The sequence below is a fragment of the Penicillium alfredii genome, assembly GCF_028826965.1.
Source record: "Penicillium alfredii strain IBT 34128 chromosome Unknown utg000009l_segment0_segment0, whole genome shotgun sequence".
NCBI classification, from domain to species: Eukaryota; Fungi; Ascomycota; class Eurotiomycetes; order Eurotiales; family Aspergillaceae; genus Penicillium; species Penicillium alfredii.
Window position 1 is genome coordinate 2,488,725 of NW_026622706.1, and position 24,315 is coordinate 2,513,039.

Here is a 24,315-nt window from a genome sequence, read left to right on the forward strand (position 1 = left end):
CAGGCGCGGAGGTGGCTGATCCACGTTTGGGTGGGCCCCTGCGCAAAGGCCATTCGACGCAGGCCCGTTGCGGGGGAAGAGACCCGCGTGGCAGGTCCTTTGGTAGAAAAGATGATTGAATATCAGAGATTACTGGAGGATTTCAGGTACAAATTGTGCGGTTTGAATAGAACGAGAAGTGTATGCAGCAGAATGGGTAGCCAGTTGACTACCTTGATATTTCCAGGATTTTCTACAATCGCTATCAGCGTAGAAACAACCTTGGATGCTTAAATCGCCCAATTAATAGCCAAAGTAACAAAGACAGTGCATGGCTAATTCTCAATGGCTTGATTTCGCGCAGATGCAATTGTTGTCTTATCGCCCCCGTCAGCCTGCACGAAAATCGGCCCCTGAAGGCGCCTCAAGCTTTTCTTTTCTTTTCTTTTGCGCCCTCGCAAGACAAAAACACCGCGAAGGACTCGAACAGATTCGATTCCCTTGTTATGCGTCTCATCATGCTACGTCCAATCTGATAACCAGCCACTACGCAATGCTGCAATCTCCGAATGCAACAGTGACACAATAACTACGTCTCCAGAACAACCGCGCAAAGCAGCAAACCCAACCGACGATGGATCCTGACGTCCCCGACCCCAATTCCACAGCCCAGAACAACCCAGCTTCTCATGCGCAGGGCCACTGGGCGCGGGTGCCCCAGCGCAAACCGGTTCCCTTATCGACGACAGTCGCGAGTACGGGCGGAGCAACAAACGAGGTGGTGCCCGAGGGCGCGAAAGAAGGAAAGACAAGCGCATCTACATCGACGAGGATCTGGCCGTTTCCCAGTCTCAGCAGTCTTGCGGCGCGGAGACGGACTCGGCTGTTCATGATTATTGGGATTGTCATCGCAGTTCTACTGATCGCATTGATCATCGGTCTGGCTGTGGGGCTGACCGTTGGAAAGAAGTAAGTGAACTGGATGTATACACACACCACCCTGTGATCAATCATCTAAATTGGCTTTCCAAATCGCAGACACTCTCAGAATCTCCCTCTCCCCACCTCCAATGGCGGGCCCTACAAAGGCGACCTAACCTACTACAACCCAGCCCTCGGGTCGTGCGGCATAACCAGCGCAGACTCGGACATGGTGTGCGCCGTGTCGCACGTTCTCTTCGACGCAGCTTCCAAGGGCTCAAATCCAAACCAGAACCCACTGTGTGGGATGAAGATCCGAGTGCGGCGCGGCTGGCAGAGTGTGGATGTCAAGGTTGTGGATCGCTGTCTCGGATGCAAGGAAATGGATCTGGATGTTACCGAGGCCGTGTTTAAGAAGCTTGCTGACCTCAATCAAGGCCGGGTCTTGATGGAGTGGGCGTGGCTTGAGAGCTCGCCCGTCAGTGTCTCTTGAAAAGACGGTATCTGTAACGATATACTTTATGATTGAACAAGACCATGAACCGGGGGCGAGGTTCATTCGAATGAATAGCACAATGAAGAGCGTCAGTATTCTGGCCATTCAGGGTCCACCTGCTCGCGCCATGCTCGAAAGCCCCCGCGGATGTCGCCGACAAACCGCTGCCCGCCGTGATGCAGTCCTAGTTCTTTCATTTTCTGGACTGCCACCTGCGAGTCATTCCCAAGTCGACATACCACGTATATAGGAGTTGTAGAATTCGCCGAGGCAAGCTCTGGGGGAATCCAGGAAGGAAGTTGGCTGGGTGCTTCAGTGTCCCCATTCTGGTGGATAGGCGGAGGCATTGAAGACAAAATACTCGATATGGGAATATTGATACTGTTTGCAAGACTGCAGATTTCAAACTGCGCCTTATCTCGCACATCAATGATCGTATGTACTCCCTTTCCGGCCGGCCGATTAGGCGAGTCATTTCCTAGAGACAGCGGTTGCGGGTGTCGTTCAGAATACTCTCGAGCCGAGATGCGTTCCTCCGGATCAAGTAGTGACCCCGGGTTGGCAGAGCCACAGAAAAACACATAGTCGGTCGACCCCGAAGTAATTGTATCCCGAGTGACACTCGCCTCGGCGGAGCATACCGCACAACTAGGACGGCGAGACCGAAGACGGATCGTGCGGAATTGCGGAGTCGAGTACGCAGAAAAGATATGCAGAGCCGGGGGATCGCACGGCCGTGTTGCAGCTCCGTCTATTGGATCATCAACAGTCGGCGCAGTGATGACCTTGATCGCCTCCAGCGCCTGTAAGACGCCCATGGTCCCAACCACTGGCCCTAAGATACCGCCATCTGCACAACTGACCACGCTATCAGCCGGTGGTGGTTTGGGGAACACGCATCGATAACATGGTCCTCCTGTCTTGTCTCCCGGCATCCGTGGGGGTTGTTCAGCACCATCAATTGGCCCTCGGTTCGTAAGGCGGAGGCGGAAACCAGTGGTTTACCGAGAAGCACTGCGGTGTCTGAAATCAAGTAGCGGGTTGCCGGGTTATCTGTGCAGTCGAGAATGAGATCATATCCACTGAAGATTGCTGGTGCCTCGGCGGGCATGAGATGTGTTCGGTGCGCAATGTACGTCGGGTGCGGATTGAGCCTGTCCAAAGTAGCATTGTCAGTGGTGAACTTGACTAGCCCAATCCAAGTGTATCCATATATAGCTCACTCTTTCAGAAACTCAATCGCACTGTCCACCTTGTATTTCCCCACATTCTTCCCCCGATGCAGCACCTGGCGATGCAGGTTCGAAACCTCAACCGTATCCCCGTCAATCATTCCAATGGTGCCCACCCCAGCCCCAGCCAGATACTGCGCAGCGGGGCATCCCAGTCCCCCTGCCCCGACGAGTAGAACCTTCGCCGATCGGAGTTTAAGTTGACCTGTAAAAAGATAAAGACCGTCAGCCTGGATGTCCGAGCAAAACATCGACAAAAGACAACAACCAACCTTGCAGACCGACCTGCGACACGATCATCTGTCGCCCATAGCGTCGATACTCCTCCTGGAGTAATGGCCACCGTCTATGTCCGCCGTTCTGGGTGGGTTGGATGTTCTCCGCAGGGGCTGGGGTCTCCGATTTTATCGCGGCGCTCTCCGCGTCCGCGAGGTCGCGCTTGAGTCTGGCGAGTTGCACTTCTGTTGCTGCGATTTGCGCTCGCAGGGAAGCACAGGTTTCTTCAAGAGATCCCATTGAGAGAGACTGGGGGTGTATGCAGAGCAGAAGGAGTGAGAAAGAAGAAACACTTGAATTCTTGGAGGGGCGACTTTCCCCGCGACTTTATTGTGGGGCACCAGTTGAGGCAATGGCCGACTATGATAGAGTATGAACACACCCTCTTCCAATGGTCTTTTTCTGCGCCTTTTAATCGACATTCACTTGGGATTCAATTTTGCAAGTGGGAGCAAGAAAGGCGACTGGCAAGGATAAACACGTCTAGAATTTATATTGGGCAAATATGTCACTGATGTCAAAAACCCCTATACAACAGGCATTAGAAAGGTATAGAAACCCCTAACCCAATTATCGACGGTCTGTCATCTCCGCATGCTCTTCGTGCAATATCTGGTTCTTTTGCAGGGTCTGCTCGACATCAGCCCGTCTCTGCGCCTCATCAACAGCCCCGAAAATAAGGTCCATCTCTTCCAGGGTCCGGCCCTTGGTTTCCTTGAAGAACACAATGACAAAAATGCCCATGGCAAGACAGAAGAAACCGAACATCAAAAAGGTTCTCCAGCCAATACTGTGAACAGCCCGCGGCGTGACCTCGGTAATGACAAAGTTGAAGAGCCATTGCGTGGCTGCGCCGAGACCGACACCATAGGAACGGAGTCGGGTTGGGAAGATCTACAAAAGACACGAATTAGCAAAGCTAAAAGGCGAGTCAAAGCGTTATTTCTCATACCTCGCCTAGATACACCCACGGAGTCGGACCCCAGGACGCTGAGTATCCGATCACGTAGAGATATATCATGGCCACCATGGCAATGGACGCCTGCGAGACACCGCTGGCTTTGGGATCGGGCGGGTTGGTGGCCAGCACGGCACCGATGATAAACATCATACTGGCCATCCAAGCGGCGCCACCGATCAGACTCTTCTTTCGGCCCCAGCGGTCAATGCCGACGACCAGGAAAATGGCCGTGGCCACCACCTTGACAGTTCCATAGATGCCCGTGGCAAAAAGGGAGGCATCGGTTTTGCTGATACCAACTGAGGAAGAGTCAGTATTTTCCATGCCGGTCTCCCTGAACTTGATAGTTCAGAGTAAACTCACCAGTCTGGAAGATCTGTGCAGAGTAGTATCCAATAGAGTTCGTCCCAGAGAACTGCTGCCAGAACATAAGCACAAAGGCCAGAAAGAACCGATACCGGTTACTCTTCTGCAGGCACTCCTTCCAGGTGACGCCCTCGGTAGCAATCGTCTCTTCTTGAATAGCAGCATTAATCTCCGCATACTCCTTTTGCACGGACTCGCTGTCCGCGGGCTGATTCCGAATATAAGCAAGCGAGTCAAGCGCTTCCTCCTGGCGGCCCTGCTTCATCAGCCAGCGCGGCGACTCCTTCAAAAAGAACAAGCCGATCAGCATCAGCCCACCGGGAATCAGCTGGATCGCCAGCGGAATGCGCCATTGACTCGTGCCCTCAGGGACATGCAGCGACACGCCATAGTCGAGCCAGTAGGCAAAGGTGCTGCCAATAACCAAAAACTCCTGGAAGAGACCCGCCACCCGGCCACGGGTCTCGGGCGGACAGTTCTCGCTGACGAACACCGGCGTGATGCTGGACATGCCGCCGATCCCCAGGCCGGCTACGACGCGGCCGCCGTAGATGAGCCCGATCTCGTGGTGTGCGCCTACCTGCAAGGCGGCGCCCACCAAGAAGACCACACAGAAGATCATCAGCGAGTACCGACGGCCGATGCGGTCGTTGATGTAGGCTGCGAAGATCGAGCCAAAGAAACATCCGGCTGTCAGCAGCGAGACCACGTTGGATGAGACCTGGGCGCTCTTGTCGGATGCAAAGCCGGAGTCTCCGGTTGGGAGACCAAAGTCTTTTTTGAAGCTTGAGAGGGCCAGGATGGACCCCATGACACCGGTGTCATATCCTACATGAATGAAAAAAAAATCAATCAACACATCTTCCAAAAGAAAGGACCAGTCGCCACGACTTACCGAAGAGCAGTGATCCCATATAGGCCACGCTCGTCAGAATATACACGCGGTAATTGGTGAAGAAGCCCATGGTGACCAATGCAGGCTATATAATGTATTGAGAAACCAGAAGTAGGAATTCCTGTGGATAAGTCGGGGAACCAGGAGAATATCGTTTTTTTATATTTGCTGACATTCAACGACTGGATCGGGGGGTCGAGCCAGCGACTCGGCTAACGCTAAGAATCACAAAACCTGAGTGGCACCCATTAGAGAGCCATGTTGGCCCCCCATATCACGATGGCTGCCGAGGGAGCTTGGCCGGGCTTTGGCAGGAGCATGGAGCACGAAATGGGGGAAATTGGGCGGGGGAGCCCGCGGGGGTGAAGGACGATCTCTGGAGAATGCCATTGCCAGTTTTCCCGTCCATTCAGGGTGCGTATCGGCCAGGGACAGAGGGCATGATAATCGAATGCCAGGCAATCAGATTGGCATGGTGGGGATGTGATGGAAGAGCGGAGAGATGTGATTCATGGAAGAATAAGCTGTCGTGTCCGGGGATCCACACGGTGACCGGGGGGTTGTTGGCAGATATAAAATCTGGGGTTCTTGCAGGTTTACTTGAGCCTACTTTGACCTTGTTCAGTGACATACCTGCTTTTTTGCTAACGCGAATTGTTACCAGATTGCAGAACCAATGTCGTCGAATTGACACTGATTAATGTCTTCTTCTTGCCCCCCACTCTTCGATCCATCAAACGCCGTCGGCGACAGCCTCAATTGCCGACGTCAATCGCCCAACGCCATCGGCAGTTAATCCTATCGCGTGGCTATTCCAGCAGGATCGCAGAAGTTAATTATCAACCCGAATTTCATTGGAAGACGGGTCTCGGCATCAGTGGACAATTGCTGAGCTCGGTGTGGGAGTGCAAGTGTCGCAAGGTCGGCACTCATCCTCGGCAAGGAGAGGGACAAGGGGATATCCAACAGCAAAGTCGATTCATAGATTGAATTGAACTAGTTGTCAACTTCATCCAGCCCCGGAGGTATACCGAAGCACGTAAATAGGCAAGAGATAAGTCCGATGACATCGGGAATATCCCCTGAAGCCCATTCTACTTGAGGCAATTTTCGGGGGACAAAAAACCCTGAAACATAAATCGCAGGATTGTAGCGACGTTGAACGGACCAAAGTTGATCAATTCGGCAAAAATGTATGAAGAGTGAATGAATGACTCGCGAGTTCACCCGTCTCCGACCGCCCATTCTGACTTTTTGCCTGACCCGGCCTGATTCTGCCTGAGTCGGGTGGCGGTTCCCCCGAAAGGATCGCCAGACATTAACCCGAGTCGGACCAACATCCCCAAAAATAGCCCTAAACAGCCATGCTTCGAGTAGTATAAAGTCGATGAACATCACCGAAGAAGGGGGACTACAAAACAGCAAAACAAATACAACAATCACAACAACAATAACCCCACAATCATCATCACCATGCAAACTACCACTGCCTTCCTCGGTGCCACCGGCGGCTGCGTCAACTCCTGCCTCGCCCACAGTCTGCAGAATGGCTTCTACGCCGTGGCACTCGCCCGCACACCCTCCAAGCTGACCTCGATGCTGCTGAGCCAAGGTCTCGTCAAAGAAACCCTGGACAGACAACTCCGCATCATCCAAGGCGACGCCACCGACCCAGCCGCCATCAAAGCAACCCTCCTCAACACCACCACTACCAGCGACGGCACCCCGGAGCTAGTATCGAGCATCATCAGCGGGATCGGCGGGCTTCCAACCGTGCGCAAAATGCGCATCGAATTTGATCACCCGCACATCTGCGAAGAAACCACCCAAGCCCTGCTCACAGCCCTGCGCGAGATCTACGCGGAATACCCATCACTCCCCGAGACGCAATCAAAGCCGCTGTTGACCGTCATCTCCGGCATGGGCATCGAACCCAACAACCGTGACGATGTCCCGTGGCTGATACGCTGGCCGTTCCATGCTCTACTGCATATCCCGCACGCCGATAAGTGGCGCATGGAGGAGATCCTCGCAGAGAAGGAGCCTCGCTCGCTGTTTACGGGGGTGGTTGTTGTTCGCCCCGGTAGTCTGCTGACAGGCGACCATACTATTAAGTCTGGGAAGGGGCTGGAGACGGTGCGCGTTGGGACGGGGAGTGGGACGCCGGTGGTCGGGTATACGATTTCGCGCGCGGATGTGGGGGAGTGGGTTTTTAGGGAGATTATGGTTGAAGGGGGGCAGAAGTGGATTGATGAGAAGGTGTCGTTGACGAACTAGAGTGATTTCAACTTGGGATTCAAGCGAGCGGATAGACTTTGTATAATAATTTGAAACAGTTGATAATATTTTTTGCTTGAATATCTTACCAAACCTAGTATACTTCTATATAGCGGCTGATCACTAAAATGCTTAAACATAATCATGTAGATCGACATGATAAAAAAGACATTTGATCATCTGAGCCAAGCCCAGTCTGACTCATAGTATGGATGCAGAAGCAAAGCTTCCCAAAGAATTAATATAAACTGATGAAATGCACCAAGATTATCACAACCCCAGAGATCAACCAAAACACACGTCTGATATCGTATCCAAGAGGAAAAAAACAGAACCAAGTCCACAGGAAGAGTGAGTATCTCGTCGCTATTAAAACCACAAGTTAAATCGTATGCTCCTTTTTTCACCAAAATATTCCAAATAGAAGAGAGAAAGGCAGCCGCCTCTCCGGCGTTTGAGCTATCGCTGCAAAGGGATGAAAGAAGAGAAGAGAAAAGAAGCCGAGTAAATGTCTTAGGACCGGCTTGTAGGCCCTCTGGCGGTAGCATCGAGTTCGCTGACTGGACTATAGGCCAGCTCGGCAGTCCGACGTTCTGCATTCAGCTCGGCCAAGCGATCCCCGGGAACAGGTTGGTATGGGGAACCACTGGATGAGTTGGGCGGCTTTTCGGTGAAACCACTAGACGAGGGACCATATGAGCCGGCAAGAGGCGGGCCCTGGTTTGCGTAACCAGCGTGATGTGCGGCGACAGCAGCAGCGGCAGCGTTCTTGCGGTGACGACGGCCGACGAAGAAGAAAGCGGCGGCGATGAGAGACACACCGGCTACGACGCCAATCACGATCCCTGCAATCGCGCCCCCAGAGAGCGAGGACCCGGATGAGGACTGGCCGTTGCTGGCGGTGTCGGTGGACGTAGAGGTCGGGGTAGTTGTGGCAGAGGAGGTGGAGGAGGAAGTAGAGGTAGCGGAGGGTGTTGGTGTGACAGTCACAGTTCCTAGAGAGTTGGCGCCATCTCGGTCTGGAAGGACCTCGAAGCTTTCAAAGTCGTTACCGGCATCTTTCTGCGCGGCAGCACAGAAGTATCCCCCCTTGGTGTCGCACTTGTTGTCGTAGTATATCGAGATACAGAGCTTCTCGCCCTCAGGATCCCACGACCACTTTTTCCCTTTCGTCTGGCTGACTTTCGTGCATGTTTGGTTCCCGGTTCCCCCCTTAATTACGGCTTTGTCGGAGGAGTTTGTGGAGAGGAAATTCCACCCATGTGCCAGCGGAATGCAGGACAGAGCGTATAATGCTAGGAGCTGCATTGTGAAGAGGTCGTGATTGTCGCAGAACAAAAATCAAGACCAGCGGGGAATAATGTATGACATGAAATTAACTTTTCGGTGGCCCCGAGGGGAACCTCTCCTTAATATACGGGGGTCACAGTCTTTGGCACGAGGGGAGATCAGACCTCGTATTCAGAGATTTGCCTGTCCTCCAAGCACTGCTTGGGGCCAGTCAGGACGGCGGACTGTGGACCCTGGAGGGCCGCAGCGGCCGATCTCTACCGGAGAGGTAGAGGATCGACGAGCTATTTGGCTCGTGCAGGTTGACACCATTCCTTGCACGGGTTGAGGGCTGGGGGCACACTGATAAACCCTTGGTTTTCCCCCAAGAAATAAACTTCTCGAGAAAAGTGAAAGATCATAGGTGAATCAAGTTGAATCGGAGTCGCTACTATACAACGAATCCTGTGGTTGATAGAGAGAGAGACAGTGATCATCTCTCCTTTAGACGGGCCCTCATAATCGGCCATCTTTGAACAATGACTGGTCCAAATCCTCAAAATAGCTTGATCCTTTGTCATTTGTGTAGAAATGGGTGAGTGTGCAGGGACCTAATATCTTGGTAGTATTCACGATGGGGCCGTGCAGCAGAACTTTGATTGGCGCTCCATGGGTCGAATACGAGGTGAGGGATGAGCCATGAGCCACCCCGTTGCGCCCCCGTGGCTTCATCCACGAGAAGATTTGATTGTGGATGAACAGGAACACGGCAAGTCAAGACATAAGAGAAAAGGCGATTCCATCTGGGAAGAAAATGAAGACTGTACTATCTTGTATGTTGAGGTCGCAGCCAATCAAGAGACTCGAGAAACGCCAAGAGCTCGGGGTATGAGGCCTTTCTCGGGTGAGATCCTGCGACCATTCGGGGGTGCCCTGGTGAGCCCGGGTAGGCCATGAAACAAATTCAGAACCAGGTTACTCCTGCAGGACGAAGCAACATAAGATTGGCCCGGGTGAGTCCACACCCGAGGGGCCTTGGCTGCCACATGTGGGCAGAAAGGGGTTCAAATGAAGTTTGCTTTGATTCTTCAGCCGCAGTCACTGGACGCTGGAGATGGTGGCTGGTTGTGGCCTGAGGATGAAACCAGGCATATGGTTAAGTGTATCTTGCCTAAGGCATTAAGGCAGATGCCAGGAATGCCATCGTCTCCAGCATGGACGATGGCATAATTCTGAAAGGCTCTCGCTACATTTTTGCTCAAAATAGAGTAGTCTGGAATAGAGTGTTTAAAGCTAATTCTATACAGCCCCTCAAATCCGTGATCATTTACAGCAATAGGAGTTCATGACGTCAAGTATCTCCATCCTCATGCACACAATGAATGTGGCAGACAATGTACTCCACTCTTTAATAATCCTTGGGAGACTTTGCGTTATGAAACCCAACCAGACAAGTGGGAAGAATTATGAGTTGGTACTCCGTCTTCAACCACCTCAGTTCTAGATTCTCGCTGTAGATCCATGAATGCCTGAATAAATCAAAATAAAAGGCTCCGCGATGAAGCATGCTGAAGGCAGGATTGAATAGTGACGAAGCGGTGCCATACCAGGTACATATCGCACCCAGACTTATGATTGATAGGCATGACCGAAAATTGAAAGACAGCCAGCTTGCAGCCTTGATTCCAAAGATAACAATAGAAGAAACTAGACTCTTAAATATAAAATCATTTCTGTCAATAATCCACCTGCATAGATCGACACAAGCGGGTCCCTGCGGGGAAAGCTTTGTAGTCCAAGACAGCCAAGCTCCTGACGTTCTTGACTCCTGCGTGCCTCCCGGGGTCTATCAAACCCACAGAACCATGGGTGAGATTTAGCTGGACACCAATAAAAATGATGGATATGCCAACTTTGATAGAAATAGGAATAGCAGGCAGTCGGCATCATCGACTAGTGCTCTTACGGATGATCCGCCAGCTGCCGAAGCTTTGTCTATCTTGCCTACGAAAAGAAACAACATTTTCTCATCACCAACTTCTCCCGTTTTTCTTCCGATAGTTAAGCAAAATTAGCGCGGTGATTGGCGTTCTTCTCTTATCTTCTCTCTCCAAGCTTCTTGTCTGCCTGCAAACATCGTGAGATTCTCTGGTGTCACCGTACGTTCCTTCCCGTATTCTCACGCTTTTCTGTTCCTCCCATGTTATTTCCTGTGTGGAAGAGTCTTGTTCCTTTCTTTTCTACCGTGAAGAACCCGTCTTGTTGCACATTTCTTCCAAGAATCAAAACTAATAGGTCGCGTATTGACGCCTCGGTGTAGGTGTCGATATACCTTGATCCGGAGCTGTGAAAGCAAGACAAAATCAGTGAGCTTGCTTTCTCTCCCTTTTTCTGCAGGGCTTATGCGAGTAATAGAATGGACTTTTGCTAATCCTCCGAATAGTATCTCAAAGTCACCCTCATTAACAACACACCATGCCTGCCATCAACTTCATCGACCGATCCCACTCCCCCCACATCTCCCCACTCGTCAAGCGAAGCAACTGGGCCAGCAAGAACCCCGGTGTGATTCTGGTCTTCTGCATTGTCTTCATTGTTGGGGTGGGCGTTATCTCGCTCTTCCTCTACCGCCGATGGATGAAGCGAAAGGCCGAGAAGGAGAGCTACGAGACAACGGAGTAGTTGTGCTCTTGTGACAGTCGCCATCGAGGTCATGAATTACGACGGTCGCCTTCAGATATGTTTTCAACCAACGCAGAACGAAAAAAAGACCAAAAAAAAAATGGATATCTCCAGGTCGCATGGAGCTCTGTCTTGGATTGCTGGCTGTGCATAGCGCAGGCCCTGTCTGGATTCTTTCCCCTTTTCTCTTGTCTCCATTTTTCTTTCTTGCTTGCTTGCGTCGAATCAATACCCAATCACCTGCGGAATGACGAGAGATGAAAACCGAAACAGTGAAACAGTGGATAGGATGGAGGATGGAGATGCAACATTTGATATGTGAAGCAGGGATGTTCTTTACAGAAGTATGAACCAATAGTATTCAATAATATGGCTTTTCTTCACATCACTTCTTCATCTCAATAAAATTAATCCTGCCAAAAAGATTCGTAAATAGTATCACACAGCAATTAGACCATCTCCTTTCTAATCAAGCGAATGAGAAAACAAAGCCTCAGTCTCCACCGACCCAACCTCCAGTCCAGCAGAAATTCCATTATTCTGCTGCTCATCAGACCGCTCCTCAGAAGTCTCCCGATCAGACGCGAGATGCAAGTCATCAAACTTCTCCAAAAACAAATCGAGCTCGACATCCTCGACATTGCCATGTTTCATCGAGTGCGCAAAATTGGGGTACTGGCTACTGAACGCCATGCGGTCGCGGCTCTTCCAGAGCCGCATCTCGAAATAGGAGAAGAGCGCGTCTGTTTCTGGTGGCAGCGTCACACTCATCTGTTTCGACGTAACCTGAATTAACCGTAGCATCCCCTTGCCCAGCGGCCAGCGGTGCGAGAAGGCCTTGGCGGCGATGCTGAGGCTGACGAAGGCCTCGTGGTTGCTTGGGTCGTCCAGGCTTTCGAGAAGCGTGAACATCGATACAGTCACCCAGTGAATGTTGACCGGTGGCATGTAGTCCAGACTCCATAGGTCGCGGTACAGGTCGATCAGATGGGCGTTTTCCTGTGCGGCGGCGAGGCAGAGTTCTCGGGCTTTTTGGCGGGTTTTTTGTAGGGTGTTGCTGTTTTCGTCTTCGGCTTTGGGGAGACCTTTCACAAACCCGAAGATTGTTTGGATGATGGTGTGGTATTTGAGACTAATCGGGAGTGTCAGTCTCGTATCTGGGGAATGAAGCTTTGGAGTAATAGCACGCACTGTAGACTCAACACATGTGGCGGAGCATTCCTCGTCCCAAGACACTTTGGTAATTCTTGATACCATCGATTTAGCCGCGAATGGGCATCCTCGGTTGCCTGCGCAAACGCGGTGTCGAGTTTGCGGTCTTTGTCGCCGAACAATAGCCAGCTTAAATCGTATGTAATCTGGCTGATGTCGCAGAGTGCTTTGACTAGACACCCGCAATGGGACTTGATGCCCTCCGGACTGAGGGGGTAATGGGTCCATTTGTCTCGATGGAGGTCGCAGTTGGCCAGTGGTGAGTAGGAACGTCGTGGAACTTGTATTTGAGCAACCTTTTGGTATGCCAGGGCGGTCATCCTATAACAAAAGTAAGGAAACGGAATTTTGCAGGGTTGAGACACATCAGTGCAAAAGGAAGTGTCAAGTCCTTACGAGGCAAGATTGAATAGCCCCCAGATGGCATTCTCGACTGCCCTCTCCCACTGTGCTCTGTCCTCTTCGGTGTCCATTGGAGGTTTGGGTTTATGACAGAGTTCTTGCACGGCATATGTGAGCTGGCTGTGGTAGATCCAGCCACTTCGGTCTTTTCCCATCATACAAGAACTATGGGTGATTAATGGCATGCTCCGTGGCTTTTGCTTGTGGCAACTCACCAGACGTATAAAACGCCCAGTCCTTGGACATTTGCAAGAGTCACGCGGCCATCTTCCCTGTCCAGATGGCGCTTGGCCTCTTTGTAGAAATGGATTCCTCGAGACCATTGCTCGGCTGCTACCCCGTATGCCTCGGGGTAGTCTGAGTATGCCTGTTTATAATCAGCGAGGCTGTTCAAGTGGCAGGAATTCATGGGAAAAGACAACTTACACAGGCATCCGCCAAAATAATATTCACGAGGAATGGCGAGCAAAACGTCGACTCCAAGTCCCCCGACTGCATATCTCTCAGAAAAAGATCACGATCAATCCAGTTCAGAAACGGATGCGACCACGTAAACCACAGCGAAATCAAATGCGACACAAAGTCATCGTCAATGCTCACCGTCGTCCACGGGCGCGCCGGAACCCGAAAGAGAACGATATCCGACAGCTGCTTGCGCTCCAGCTTCGGGCGAGCTGATTTCTGCTCGGATTCCTGCAGTCGGTGAAAATCATTACAGACATCGAGGAGTTCGGGGGTTTTCTCGAGCCGCGAGCGATCGAGCAAGTCATCGACATACGCGCGGATCTCATCTAGGGATGCATGGCTGCGAATGAGGTTCATTGTCTGCGCCGCACAGACGGCATCGGCCTCCTGCATCACCATGAACAAGCGGTCGAGGAGCTCCCCTTTCCCTTCGAGGGTCTCCATCTTGCGCTTCAGGACTTGTTTCCGCCGCTGGTCGGTGGCCTCGTCGATGGTGCAGGTGGAGCCATTTTTGTCACAATTCTGGCATGGCACCTGGCCCGAGCACTGTCGTACAAGAAATATATTGTCTCAACGTCGTTTCTCTGGTTGAATGGTGCATTTCGCACTTGGGGTTGTGGCCCACGGGTTGTAGGGATTTCATACCTTCAACTTTCGCCGCTTGCACGCGGTACAGGCCGTGCGCACATTTCTCCTTCGCGCGGCCTTGGGCCCATCGGGCAAGTTGGGCGAGTCATCGGACGACGACTCCTGCGACCGAAGAGGAGTATCAGCCATTTGCACAATTTCAATAGCTCAAAAGAACCGAGTCGATGCTATTCCATGGCGGGTGTGCGTGGGCGTGGTGGTAGTCGGGTTGAAAAACACCCCCCACGGAGATAATAAAGTCTCCTTCCAGCGGGATTTCTTTTCTTTTCTTTGTTTCTTGGTCTGACCGGAGCTATCTTCCCCCTCTGACAGCGAGATTAAGTTGCCAAACAACGCTATCAAAACCAGCAGACCCCGCAAGTATGGAAGAGAAAGTACCAACGCACGGAGTGCGATGCGGCTGGGCGCGATTTTCTCTGCAGTGCCGACAAACTAGTGTCCCCCCTCATGATTCTTCTTTCCTTTTTTTTAGCGCAGAAAAGGGGCCACGCAGCAGATCTCGACCATAATCGATTTCTTGATCGGAAATCATATAAGCCCTTTTCGTTGAATGCGGGTCCGGGTGTTTCTTCCATGTCCCTGGATGCCTCTATCCACGTCCAACATCGGCATGTATACTGCATTGCCATTGGTGTCGGCGATACTACTGAAAGACACAACGGAGTTGATTTGAGTTTAGACATGTGTCGAACACACTTTGTTTCTTTTCGTCTTCTTATTTTGTTCCTTTCCAAGGCAGGCCCTGAGATGAGGGGGGCAGGGGGAGAGAAAAGAGCCACTGGTCTCTTCTCTCCCAAACCAGCTGCATTAGTTCAGAAGAAGCTCCGCGGAAATATCAGCAATAATGGAGGGTTGCAGGGATTATTGTTATTTGTGATTAGTATTTTTGTCATTTACTTCTCCGGGACCTTCATTGCACAATTTTGAGATCTTGGCACCGCCATTCCAACAGGGATGATTCGATACTGCTTGCGTGACGGGCAACTGGAGAGAGCACATCGTGGGGTGGGGTGGGTTTGCTCTCGCCGCAAATCGAGTATTGCCGATCACGCCTAGCTATACACACAACTTGGTCCTGTCATTCGCAGGAGGTGATATCACTTATACATATAAAATAGGTACTGTCTTGATACTTGATCTATCGAATGTACTACAGTGGATATGGATTCTTTCTTCTATGGCTATAACTGATATTCATATTCATATTCATATTAATATAAATTTCGTTAACCCCGAGAACACGAGCACGGCCCGATCTGCAATGGGTCGCATCTCCGTAGCGAGTAGCGACGCGAGGCCCCCCCCCCCTCAGTACGATCGTCATTCTTCTAATACACCCGATAGGCTGCAAAGGAAGACAGCATTCGGCACACAAGGAAAGACTCGGAAATACTCTCCGGCCAAACTGGTGTCAAAAGTACCCCGTTCACACATTACTATTTAGCCTCGGGAACTATTTACCTTATTACCATATTTCTACACGACCTATATATACTATCTGTTTACTTGTTTACTTGTTTACTAACAGTGTAGAGAGGTGACTGACTATCTTTAAACACTATACTCCAAGAGTGTACTATACTTGCATATGTTTCCTCATTAACCCCCGGTAGTGGGAGTAGTGGGATTCAAAACATGACCCGCCTGTCGACTCCACACCGTCCTATACTCCTGCACCCATCCCGTTCGAGCACTTGTGTGTTGTTATCCCCGGCATCTGCTGCATTGGAACTTCCTGCTACTGTATACACACATGGGATATTGCTGCATAGATCCATGACATGAGGAATGTGGCGGTGTACATTCTCAACTCATTACTTTATTAATATCTCATATCTCTGCTGTAGCCCTTGTCACTACATATCCACCATAGGATCACTTGTGACCATGAGATAATCTAGCGATCTAGCCGCTGTACGCCACTCATTCGGTACTTACAGGATCGGGATCCCCCCGATACCCTGCTGAATGGACCTTTGTAGACCCCTGGATATAATATCCGTGCACCTCGCAGAACATGACACATCAATTCCTTCTACTCCTTCATCTATTCATGGATGGATGCACTCTACGTGAGGCATGTGGGAGGACTTGGGTCCACGAGGCTCTGCATTATAAATCAAGACGTGTGGGACCGCCTGATGAATCGTGTCGGAGATAAGGCGATGGCATAGGAAGAAAGAAAGAAAAAAAGTTCAAGTTTCGCTGGAATGCTATGCCAATAGGGAACCGAATAACACAGAAACAGATATGTATAAACACATTATATACCAGGATAAAGATAAACATGCGTAAGCATCATGCGACCATCCGCTCAGAACTCATACAGCCTTGGGGGGAACAGATTCATCACGGCCCTGGCCCTTCTCAAGGGCAACCCGCTCCTGCGACGACCCGAAAGACTCCGATTCCGCCACGCCGTGGCTCTCCTCATCGGCGCGCCAGAAATCCTTCTTCCCATGCGCGGCGCGCTTGACCCACGGCGGCAGAAAGCCGCCGGGCACCTTCCACGACCACGGATCCGACTCGTCCTTGTTGGGTGGGACAATGCGGCCGCCGCTGAGTTTCTCAAGACCCCATGCGATCGTGTTCAGGGTGATATAGCTCAGGATGCCGGCGATGAGCCCGTATGCGATGCTGTAGGTGAAGGGCATGATGGCGATGGTCAGGAACGCGGGGATCGCGTCGCCGTAGTAGCGCCAGTTGATGTCCGTTGCTGCCTTGGCCATGAGTGCGCCGACGATCACAAGGGTGCAGCCGGTGGCCCAGGGTGGGATGGATGCGAAGATCGGGGCGAAGAACACGGCGATGAAGAACGCGATGCCGGTCGTGCAGGAGGTGAGGCCTGTTTTGCCGCCTTCTGAGATACCGGCGCCAGATTCAACGAATGCGGTTACGGGCGGCGTGCCCATCAGGGAGCCAATCGAGATGGAAATGGCGTCGACCATCTGAACTGCGTTAGCGGGAAGCATGAGAGCAACTAGGTCTGTTGGGTGATTACATAGGCTATGGCGCTTCCTTCGAAATCTTGCGTCTTCTCATCGATGGCACCGGCAAACCGGGCCATTGAGTACATGGTACCTGTAGTATCCAGGATATCGACATACTAGACAAGCGGGTCAGTCGACATACACAAAGATGACAGAGAATGCGACATACCAAGAACGTGATGAACGCCAGTCCGAACTGGCCGCCATGACCAGAGATATCCCATTGCTGGACATTCAGAGTGTGCGTGATGGGATGGAAAGTGACCACCTTCTTGAAAAAGTCGAACATGCTTGTCCCCAGCTCCGTATACGGAAAATAGGTGACCGGCGTGGTTCGCGGCCAAGAGATGATGGAAACAAGCAAGATCCCGAAAATCACCGCGCCCTTGATGCGGTACATCATCAACAGGGCCGTCATAATGCCGCCACAGAAGATGCCCACCCACATCGTGGCACTGCGCATCTTCTGGCTGCTCAGACACGAGCCCGTGTCGGAGTCAATGTACTGCGACGCACACCCGGCCAGCTCAATCGGACTGTCGGAACCGCCCTGCACCAACCCAATGCCCGCGCTATACGTGAGACCGATGAGCGCGAGGTACAGTCCAATGCCGACACCGGTCGCCAGCTTAATTGACGCTGGCAGAGCACGCGCCAGCCATTGTCGCATCCCGATCAGCGTCAGGCCCAGGAACACCCATCCCTCGACGAATACCGCGGTTAGGGCCACCCGGTACGGGATCATGCCGTTGCCGTGTACGCCCACCACCGTGTATGCGAAATAGGCGTTCAAGCCCATGCCCGGCGCGAGCGCGATCGGCAGGTTGGCGAACAGACCCATGCAGAAGGTCGACAGAGCGGCGATCGCGGCGGTGGCGGTTACGATATCGCGCTTGACTTCCTGCACGCAGAGCAGGTATTCGGAGTTGGTCGCACAGTTGTCTGCCAGGCCCTCCGGGGGACACACGCATGTCCCGCCCGTCTCCGAGGTAATGTTGCTGTTCACGGAGATGATGTAGGCCATGGCGAAGAAGGTGGCCAGACCGCCGCGCAGCTCAGTGAAGAAGAAACTGCCTTTGCGTTCCTTCGCCTAGGAGAGTGAAATGTCAGTCGCTGCCCATTGTTTATCCCAACTGCACAACCCTGTCTACCCAATAGGGAAAACACTCACATGGCCAGAGTTCTCGAGACGAAACCACCTCCCCACGGGGCTGCGCGCAACCCGCAGGTTGGTATCATGGATCCAGTTGTTGAGGCCCATGACTGTCCTGAGGACAAGAATGACAACGCCAAAATCGACGGGAAAAAAAAAAAAGTCAAGTGTACAAGCAACTACGTGGAAATGGCAGTATTTAAAGACCTTCGCACACGCGAGGTAAAAAAAAAGGGCCGAAGCTCAGCCAACCAGGCTCGTCTGATAAGCAAAGAAGAGGAAAAAAAATGCGCGCCCACTTTTGCATCTCCGCTTTGCCCTGGTGGGGAAACGCTCCGTTGGAGCAATTGGCTGTGGCGTTGCCGAGATGTCCATGGGTTTGGGCTCGGCAACTCGATATCCACTGTGTGACAGAGTGACAAAGTGAGAACTGACATTCCAACCAGATGGATATCGACTACCAAGGATAGAGAGAGGTATGTGAACATGTTCAACAAACGTCCATACCGAAATAGCGCCCCTTGCAGAGTCCCACCCGTGCGGATTCCATCGTGAAACGCCAAGACGCTTTCCCTCTCTCGGGAGGTTCTATCTTGCTTCTATCTTATCATTGACGGGCTGTCTTGCACCTGTCTTGCATGGGTGCATGATAAGCACCGGAGAAAGCCGACGTGATTCGGATGTGTTTGTGCTCCGGTGGACTATATCTGGGGTAATGGGGAGTATGAGGAGAGTATGAGGAATTCGGCCGCTGCCGAGTCTAGATGAGCCCAGGTCTCCTCCGATGGTCTAGTGAGATCGTCATCGCTTGAGATATCACATTTATTTGTGACTGGATCAACCAGCAGTGCTATTCCGTGGCGTGAGGCAGGGTTATTTTGTGTTGACACTGACCATCGGTGTTATCCAATTGACCAAATTCCTTGGTTTTGCTCTCGAGGGTAGCATCCCAATCATACCTGTACCCTGAATCGGCAGGAACCGATGGTCCTCGCTTATCTCCCCCAATTGACTTGGCTGCAAGATCGAGAAGGGTGTGGAGGGTCTGACTCGAGGGTGTTTTTGAGGGCTACTTCGGACATGTGACTTGATGGCTCGATTCTCTGTACTTTTTACGAAAGAAAAAAAAAGAAAAAAAAAAATAGATCTACTTGGATGTTATGAAACAGGCATGCAGTATATGTGTTCTGAACTCAAAACATTCATCGATCTAAACAGATGCACGTGGCTCTTTCTCCGTCGGTGCCGTCGCCAGTGGCCCAAAGGTGGGCGCAAACTTGGACTTCTTCCTCAAAGCGGGCCCCCATTTAATAAACGCTAGCGGAATTGGCACCATGATAGCAGCAAGACATCCAAGAAGCGTGCCAGCCCACTGCACGCCGAGATTGACAAACATCTGCCGAGAGAACAGAGGGAAGGCTGCGCCGACGGCGGATCGGATGATAGTGTTTGCCGCAAAGACCGAAGCCGCACTGGTTGATTTAAAGTCAGCATCGACAGAATAAATACTCTAGGTCACCACCAAGAGGACAATATGGTATACTTACAGTGTCAGGTACGAGTCAATCAGGTAGTTGAAGCACTGCAAGAAAATCACATAGATCCCGAATCCCGTCACCACCCCGCTGGCGGTCGGTGCCATCCAATGGATGGAGTTCGTCCATCCGGTCCAGCCGTACCAGAACAGACCGACTGCGAAACATACCCCTCCGAGAATTGACGGTGGAAGACGCCACTCGGGGATTGGGATATTGTTGTTGGCGGCTAGTTTTCTGGTATACGACTTTTGGTCCAGCAAAATGTATGCGCCAGCCAAAAGTTCTCCGATGATCAGACCGATAAAAGGGAGACTCCCGACACCCAGGTTCATGCCGTGGATTCCTTGGAACACGACTGGGTAGGCGCTGAGAAGGGCATACATCAAGCCATATACAAAGCTCATCCAGAGAGAAATCTGGGGGAGAACGTTAGCTCAGGACCGTGACTGCAAATAAGGGCAATTCTTTTACCAGAAACACAATGGGCTCGGTAAACAGCATGCGGAATGGCCGGCTGAAATTGTTTGTGATCAGCTCCTCCCAATCCAGCTCGACTTCCTCCTGTCGAGCGCGGATTCCCCAGTTATGGGTCTGCCGTCGCAGCGTGACTGCCTTTTCCACGAGAATCGCTGGGGCATATGTCTCTCTCAAAAACAAAAAGCACAGCCCTGCGGCCAGAAATCCCATGATCGCCGCAATGTACATCGTCCATCGCCAGCCCAGGTATGACATCGTGATGAACCCGCCAGTAAAAGGCGACGCAAAGGGGCCCACAAACACCGCCATGGCAAACATGGCGATGGCCACGCCGCGAGTCTGGTTGTTCCAGATATCCGCGAATACCGCCGGAACAATAGCGATCGGGCTGGCCGCAAAAAACCCAGCAAAGAAACGGGTCAGCATCAGAGTCTGCACGTCCTTGCTGGTAGCGGTCGCAATTGTGAAGATGGAATAGCCGAATACGCCAACGCAGATGGGCCATCGTCTTCCGATCAGCTCACTGGCGGGTGCCCAGACAGTCGGACCCGAGGCAAAACCCAAGACATACAGAGTGACGCCAAGGATGGCCACTTCGGTGCTGATATGAAAATGCGGGCCGATTTCGCTGACAGCCGACGAGTAGATAGCGCTGGCAAACGATGAGACAAACGTCGTGTAGGCCAGCACCACCGACAGCAGCACCTTGTGCGACAACGCCCAATTCTGCGGATGCAGCGGATCATTGGCGTCGGTGAACTCCACGACGAACTGCTCGGGATCCGGCAACGAGGGAGGATAGGGCTTGCCGGCGCCGAGAGGCAGCCATTTTTCGCGCGGCAGAGGTCCTGGGCCCGAGCCTACAGTGGAGCGGTGCTGCAGGCGGTAGGTGTTGATGCGTTCCAGCTCGACCTCGTTGAGATTGGATTGGCGACGGCTGATAGTCTCCGGGTGAATAGCATTGTCTTCAGATCCGCGACGATCGCGGCTTGTGGGGATGGTACTCAGCGCATCACTTTCACTCGAGCTCATGTCATTGGGACTATGCACGGAGGAGCTACTGGGCTCCATGGTGATAAAGAATACCTCAAATATCCTGTCTAGGGGTGAGTTGTTTGGATGGCATCACCGACGCGTATTTGAACTCGGCGGTCGCGGAAGCCCCGGTACCTGGTGGGTGGGCTGCTATTCTCATCGCTCCCAATGGGCTGTCGACGGCGTCATCGAGTGGTCTCTTCCCCGGTTGATCCGCGCCCTCGTCCAAGGGACTGACTTCCGGGAGAAACCATGTCCGAGGCATTGCTGAAGCGTGCACTTCCTATGCCGGGCTCGATGTTTTCTCCGTTGAGAAGACTGGAGTCACCCTGTAATTGTTCATTTGGGACTCAATCCTCACTGCTGCCAGATTTATAAGGAACATCGGGTGGTTTTAACTCCCCGCGTTGGAGATTCCTTCCGATCGGAGACCCATCGGTCTTAAAAAGCGCCGATTCGACTCGTCATCCCTGGCAATGTTGATCCGTCAGCGAGATGGTGCAAATCGACCGAGGCAGATGACTATTGTTGGCCATGATAACCCCGACGCTCCATGACTGGGAGTGTTTGCGAGTCAAGACAGTTACACTGGCCATGCTGGCAGTGGCCACGCTGGAGATTGCCATCGGCCTGTCAATCTCTCAATTATGTAAAGAGCACAGGATAATGTTTCAACTGTCAACCCACACTAAATTCACTTGGTGGATTATCACCGACCGTTGTTTAAACACACCCGTTGATCAGCCCACAGCTTATTGTATCAGACCCCTCATGGCCAAAACCAACGGCTACTGCGATCCTACTTTCAGCTCAGTCCGCGAGGCGCTGGAACAACAACTCAAGCAGGAGACCGAATTAGGTGCCTCGATCTGCGTCAACATCGATGGAAAGAACGTCATCGATCTATGGGGCGGCTACACCGACGTCGCACGCTCTCGTCCCTGGAAAGAATACACAGTGACGGTGGCCTGGTCCTGCTCCAAGGTAGTGACCAGCCTGGCGGTGGTGATCCTCATAGACCGCGGACTGCTAGATCCCAACGAGAAGGTATCGACATACTGGCCCGAGTTCGGTATCAATGGAAAGGTGAACATCAAAGTGTCATGGATTTGGACCACCGCATGACTATCTCGTATGTCATGAACAAGATGGAGTCCGGCACACTGGGGAATGAGAGAACCGCAGTTTACGGTCAGGCTATTTATGAGGCTGTAAATGCCCTGCCGCGCCCTGTGGCGTGATATGAATATTCAATTGAACGAAGGCATTTGTCTATAAAAACCTACGTCGAGAACAAAGAGATTTGTTTGAAATATTGATGAACTGTAGTCGATTTTGGATATTCAAATCAGCGCAACTGGTTTGCTTGTTGATATACATCATGCCGAGAAATCGTGCTTGTTCCTCAGGCATATTCGTGTGTTCAGATCCTCGTGCTGGAAGCAAAAGTGGGCAAGTGGGCAACTTCAAATAGCCTTGCCACAAATTATGACGACTTGTTCGTCTTGGTAACTTGCTGTCTTGTGTTCCCAGTTTCATTGAACACCAGCTCGTCCCTCTCCCAGATCAATTCCACAGCAGCACCTGTCGGCCCCGCAACAAGAGAGAGCAAAGCAACCTTGATCAGCAGACCAGTGTAAGAGACAGTGCTCAGGATCTGCTTGTGAGCAACCGTGTGCAGAGCCAACGCCCAAACCAAGACACCAGCAGACCCAATCAAGTAATCCCAGCGCAGGAAGACATGCACACCATCGCCCACCGAGTCAACCCTCAGCCCCGACCACGGGAGCGGAATAGCAAACACCTTGGACGGGTGCAGAGCATCAAGGAAGCGGTCCTCAAACAGAAACGGCACCAGCACGGTAGCCAGCGAGAGAATCCACGAGACCAAATGCGTCAGGGCCGCATTGGTGAACGCGAAAGCATACACCCATCGCAGACTCGACATGGACGCACGGTGGTTGTTCGGGAAGAAAGGCGCCAAAATGAAATAGGCCAGTGTGGCCAGGATCGACACATAGGCGGGCCATGGCTGCCAGATGGCGATGGCGATCTGTTTCAGATCTACCGAGAGCACGGCCGGCGCGGGCAGCACCATTAGATGCGTGGGGACCATGAAGGCGATGATGAAGATCAGAGGCAGAGCCGCGAGAACAGCCCGTGGGATGCGGATGTTGTCGGCATGTGGACGGCGCGCGGTAATGGAGCGACCGAGTTGCAGGCCGCAGATTAACGGCGTCGCAAATGCAAATGTCATTACCTGGGCGATGAGACCGAAGAGAAGAGGGCTGTAGATATAGTTAGCCTGGATGCCCGGTCATGTTCTTAATAAAAATTGCGCAATGCAATTGCAAAGATGCTAGAATATGATAAATCAGAATAACATGAAAAAGGGTCAACTTACTAGGCAACGATTGTTCCGGCATTGCCTTTTCTCCACGCCTCCAGTACAACCAAAGTCCACGCTGCGCCGAATGTGCCGGAGAATCCGATGCTGTGTAACAGCAGCGTGGGGTTCTGCCCATCCAGCGACGGGTAGAAGAAGGTGGTCAGCACGGCCAGGAGATGATCCACGGGCTCGAAGCCCGTGTAGACTGTGCGCAGGGGCTCGTTGGTCCCCGGCAGCTTGCCGGACTCGAGTGCCTTGTGAGCCATCTCGTGGAGGCCATTCGTGTACGAGAAATAGAAAATGGCGTAGAGCACGACCGCGCTCAACGAGAAGAGCAGAAGCTTCATGGTTTGGTGTGTGAAGTGTTGTTGTCGAAGGTGGATTCGGCCAATTGATCGCAATGCGGGGGGCTACCGCGTGCGATTTATATAGTTTGTTCACCTACTATCATATGGCACAAGCCGAGGTTTCATAGCTGTGGAGCGAACCACAATTCTCTTCATTATTCATCTTTTTCACGTTATTAACTAATGGAGCCGACCGCTGCCGGCTGTCGATCATCAACCCTTTTTCACATGGGCTTAGATGCCAATCCCGGCCAACTTTGCCTCATAAATGTGGGACGCCGGCAGGAGAGAGGAAAGAAAATGTA

At 52.0% G+C, this 24,315-nt stretch overlaps 11 protein-coding genes across 11 annotated transcripts; 4 read left to right on the forward strand and 7 right to left on the reverse strand.

Annotated features, from left to right (window-relative positions):
* Nucleotides 1–613: 613 nt before the first annotated feature.
* On the forward strand, nucleotides 614–1,393 carry NUU61_006855 (RlpA-like double-psi beta-barrel domain-containing protein; the record flags this gene model as incomplete). Its single annotated transcript, XM_056657382.1, has 2 exons — nucleotides 614–948; nucleotides 1,018–1,393. 2 exons carry the CDS (start codon nucleotides 614–616, stop codon nucleotides 1,391–1,393), a joined length of 711 nt encoding a protein of 236 aa, XP_056510182.1.
* A 92-nt stretch (nucleotides 1,394–1,485) lies between these two features.
* NUU61_006856 (HesA/MoeB/ThiF family protein) lies at nucleotides 1,486–3,144 on the reverse strand (the record flags this gene model as incomplete). Its single annotated transcript, XM_056657383.1, has 4 exons — nucleotides 1,486–2,199; nucleotides 2,241–2,550; nucleotides 2,620–2,833; nucleotides 2,901–3,144. The coding sequence occupies 4 exons, from the start codon at nucleotides 3,142–3,144 to the stop codon at nucleotides 1,486–1,488; spliced, it is 1,482 nt and encodes a 493-aa protein (XP_056510183.1).
* Nucleotides 3,145–3,474: 330 nt separating this feature from the next.
* On the reverse strand, nucleotides 3,475–5,196 carry NUU61_006857 (sugar porter family MFS transporter; the record flags this gene model as incomplete). The annotated part of the gene is made up of 4 exons (XM_056657384.1): nucleotides 3,475–3,798; nucleotides 3,857–4,164; nucleotides 4,229–5,059; nucleotides 5,127–5,196. The coding sequence occupies 4 exons, from the start codon at nucleotides 5,194–5,196 to the stop codon at nucleotides 3,475–3,477; spliced, it is 1,533 nt and encodes a 510-aa protein (XP_056510184.1).
* Nucleotides 5,197–6,599: 1,403 nt separating this feature from the next.
* NUU61_006858 (uncharacterized protein) lies at nucleotides 6,600–7,403 on the forward strand (the record flags this gene model as incomplete). The annotated part of the gene is made up of 1 exon (XM_056657385.1): nucleotides 6,600–7,403. The coding sequence occupies one exon, from the start codon at nucleotides 6,600–6,602 to the stop codon at nucleotides 7,401–7,403; it is 804 nt and encodes a 267-aa protein (XP_056510185.1).
* Nucleotides 7,404–7,916: 513 nt separating this feature from the next.
* Nucleotides 7,917–8,711, reverse strand: NUU61_006859 (EGFR-like transmembrane domain-containing protein; the record flags this gene model as incomplete). The annotated part of the gene is made up of 1 exon (XM_056657386.1): nucleotides 7,917–8,711. One exon carries the CDS (start codon nucleotides 8,709–8,711, stop codon nucleotides 7,917–7,919), a length of 795 nt encoding a protein of 264 aa, XP_056510186.1.
* Nucleotides 8,712–11,147: 2,436 nt separating this feature from the next.
* NUU61_006860 (uncharacterized protein) lies at nucleotides 11,148–11,354 on the forward strand (the record flags this gene model as incomplete). Its single annotated transcript, XM_056657387.1, has 1 exon — nucleotides 11,148–11,354. One exon carries the CDS (start codon nucleotides 11,148–11,150, stop codon nucleotides 11,352–11,354), a length of 207 nt encoding a protein of 68 aa, XP_056510187.1.
* A 465-nt stretch (nucleotides 11,355–11,819) lies between these two features.
* Nucleotides 11,820–14,210, reverse strand: NUU61_006861 (uncharacterized protein; the record flags this gene model as incomplete). Its single annotated transcript, XM_056657388.1, has 6 exons — nucleotides 11,820–12,486; nucleotides 12,546–12,887; nucleotides 12,963–13,133; nucleotides 13,184–13,335; nucleotides 13,395–13,979; nucleotides 14,079–14,210. The coding sequence occupies 6 exons, from the start codon at nucleotides 14,208–14,210 to the stop codon at nucleotides 11,820–11,822; spliced, it is 2,049 nt and encodes a 682-aa protein (XP_056510188.1).
* A 2,192-nt stretch (nucleotides 14,211–16,402) lies between these two features.
* Nucleotides 16,403–18,332, reverse strand: NUU61_006862 (NCS2 family permease; the record flags this gene model as incomplete). Its single annotated transcript, XM_056657389.1, has 4 exons — nucleotides 16,403–17,029; nucleotides 17,083–17,187; nucleotides 17,241–18,161; nucleotides 18,243–18,332. 4 exons carry the CDS (start codon nucleotides 18,330–18,332, stop codon nucleotides 16,403–16,405), a joined length of 1,743 nt encoding a protein of 580 aa, XP_056510189.1.
* Nucleotides 18,333–19,434: 1,102 nt separating this feature from the next.
* Nucleotides 19,435–21,310, reverse strand: NUU61_006863 (MFS transporter; the record flags this gene model as incomplete). Its single annotated transcript, XM_056657390.1, has 3 exons — nucleotides 19,435–19,696; nucleotides 19,772–20,178; nucleotides 20,234–21,310. 3 exons carry the CDS (start codon nucleotides 21,308–21,310, stop codon nucleotides 19,435–19,437), a joined length of 1,746 nt encoding a protein of 581 aa, XP_056510190.1.
* A 735-nt stretch (nucleotides 21,311–22,045) lies between these two features.
* NUU61_006864 (serine hydrolase domain-containing protein) lies at nucleotides 22,046–22,399 on the forward strand (the record flags this gene model as incomplete). Its single annotated transcript, XM_056657391.1, has 1 exon — nucleotides 22,046–22,399. The coding sequence occupies one exon, from the start codon at nucleotides 22,046–22,048 to the stop codon at nucleotides 22,397–22,399; it is 354 nt and encodes a 117-aa protein (XP_056510191.1).
* A 361-nt stretch (nucleotides 22,400–22,760) lies between these two features.
* NUU61_006865 (uncharacterized protein) lies at nucleotides 22,761–24,010 on the reverse strand (the record flags this gene model as incomplete). The annotated part of the gene is made up of 2 exons (XM_056657392.1): nucleotides 22,761–23,562; nucleotides 23,679–24,010. 2 exons carry the CDS (start codon nucleotides 24,008–24,010, stop codon nucleotides 22,761–22,763), a joined length of 1,134 nt encoding a protein of 377 aa, XP_056510192.1.
* Between the last annotated feature and the right edge of the window lie 305 nt (nucleotides 24,011–24,315).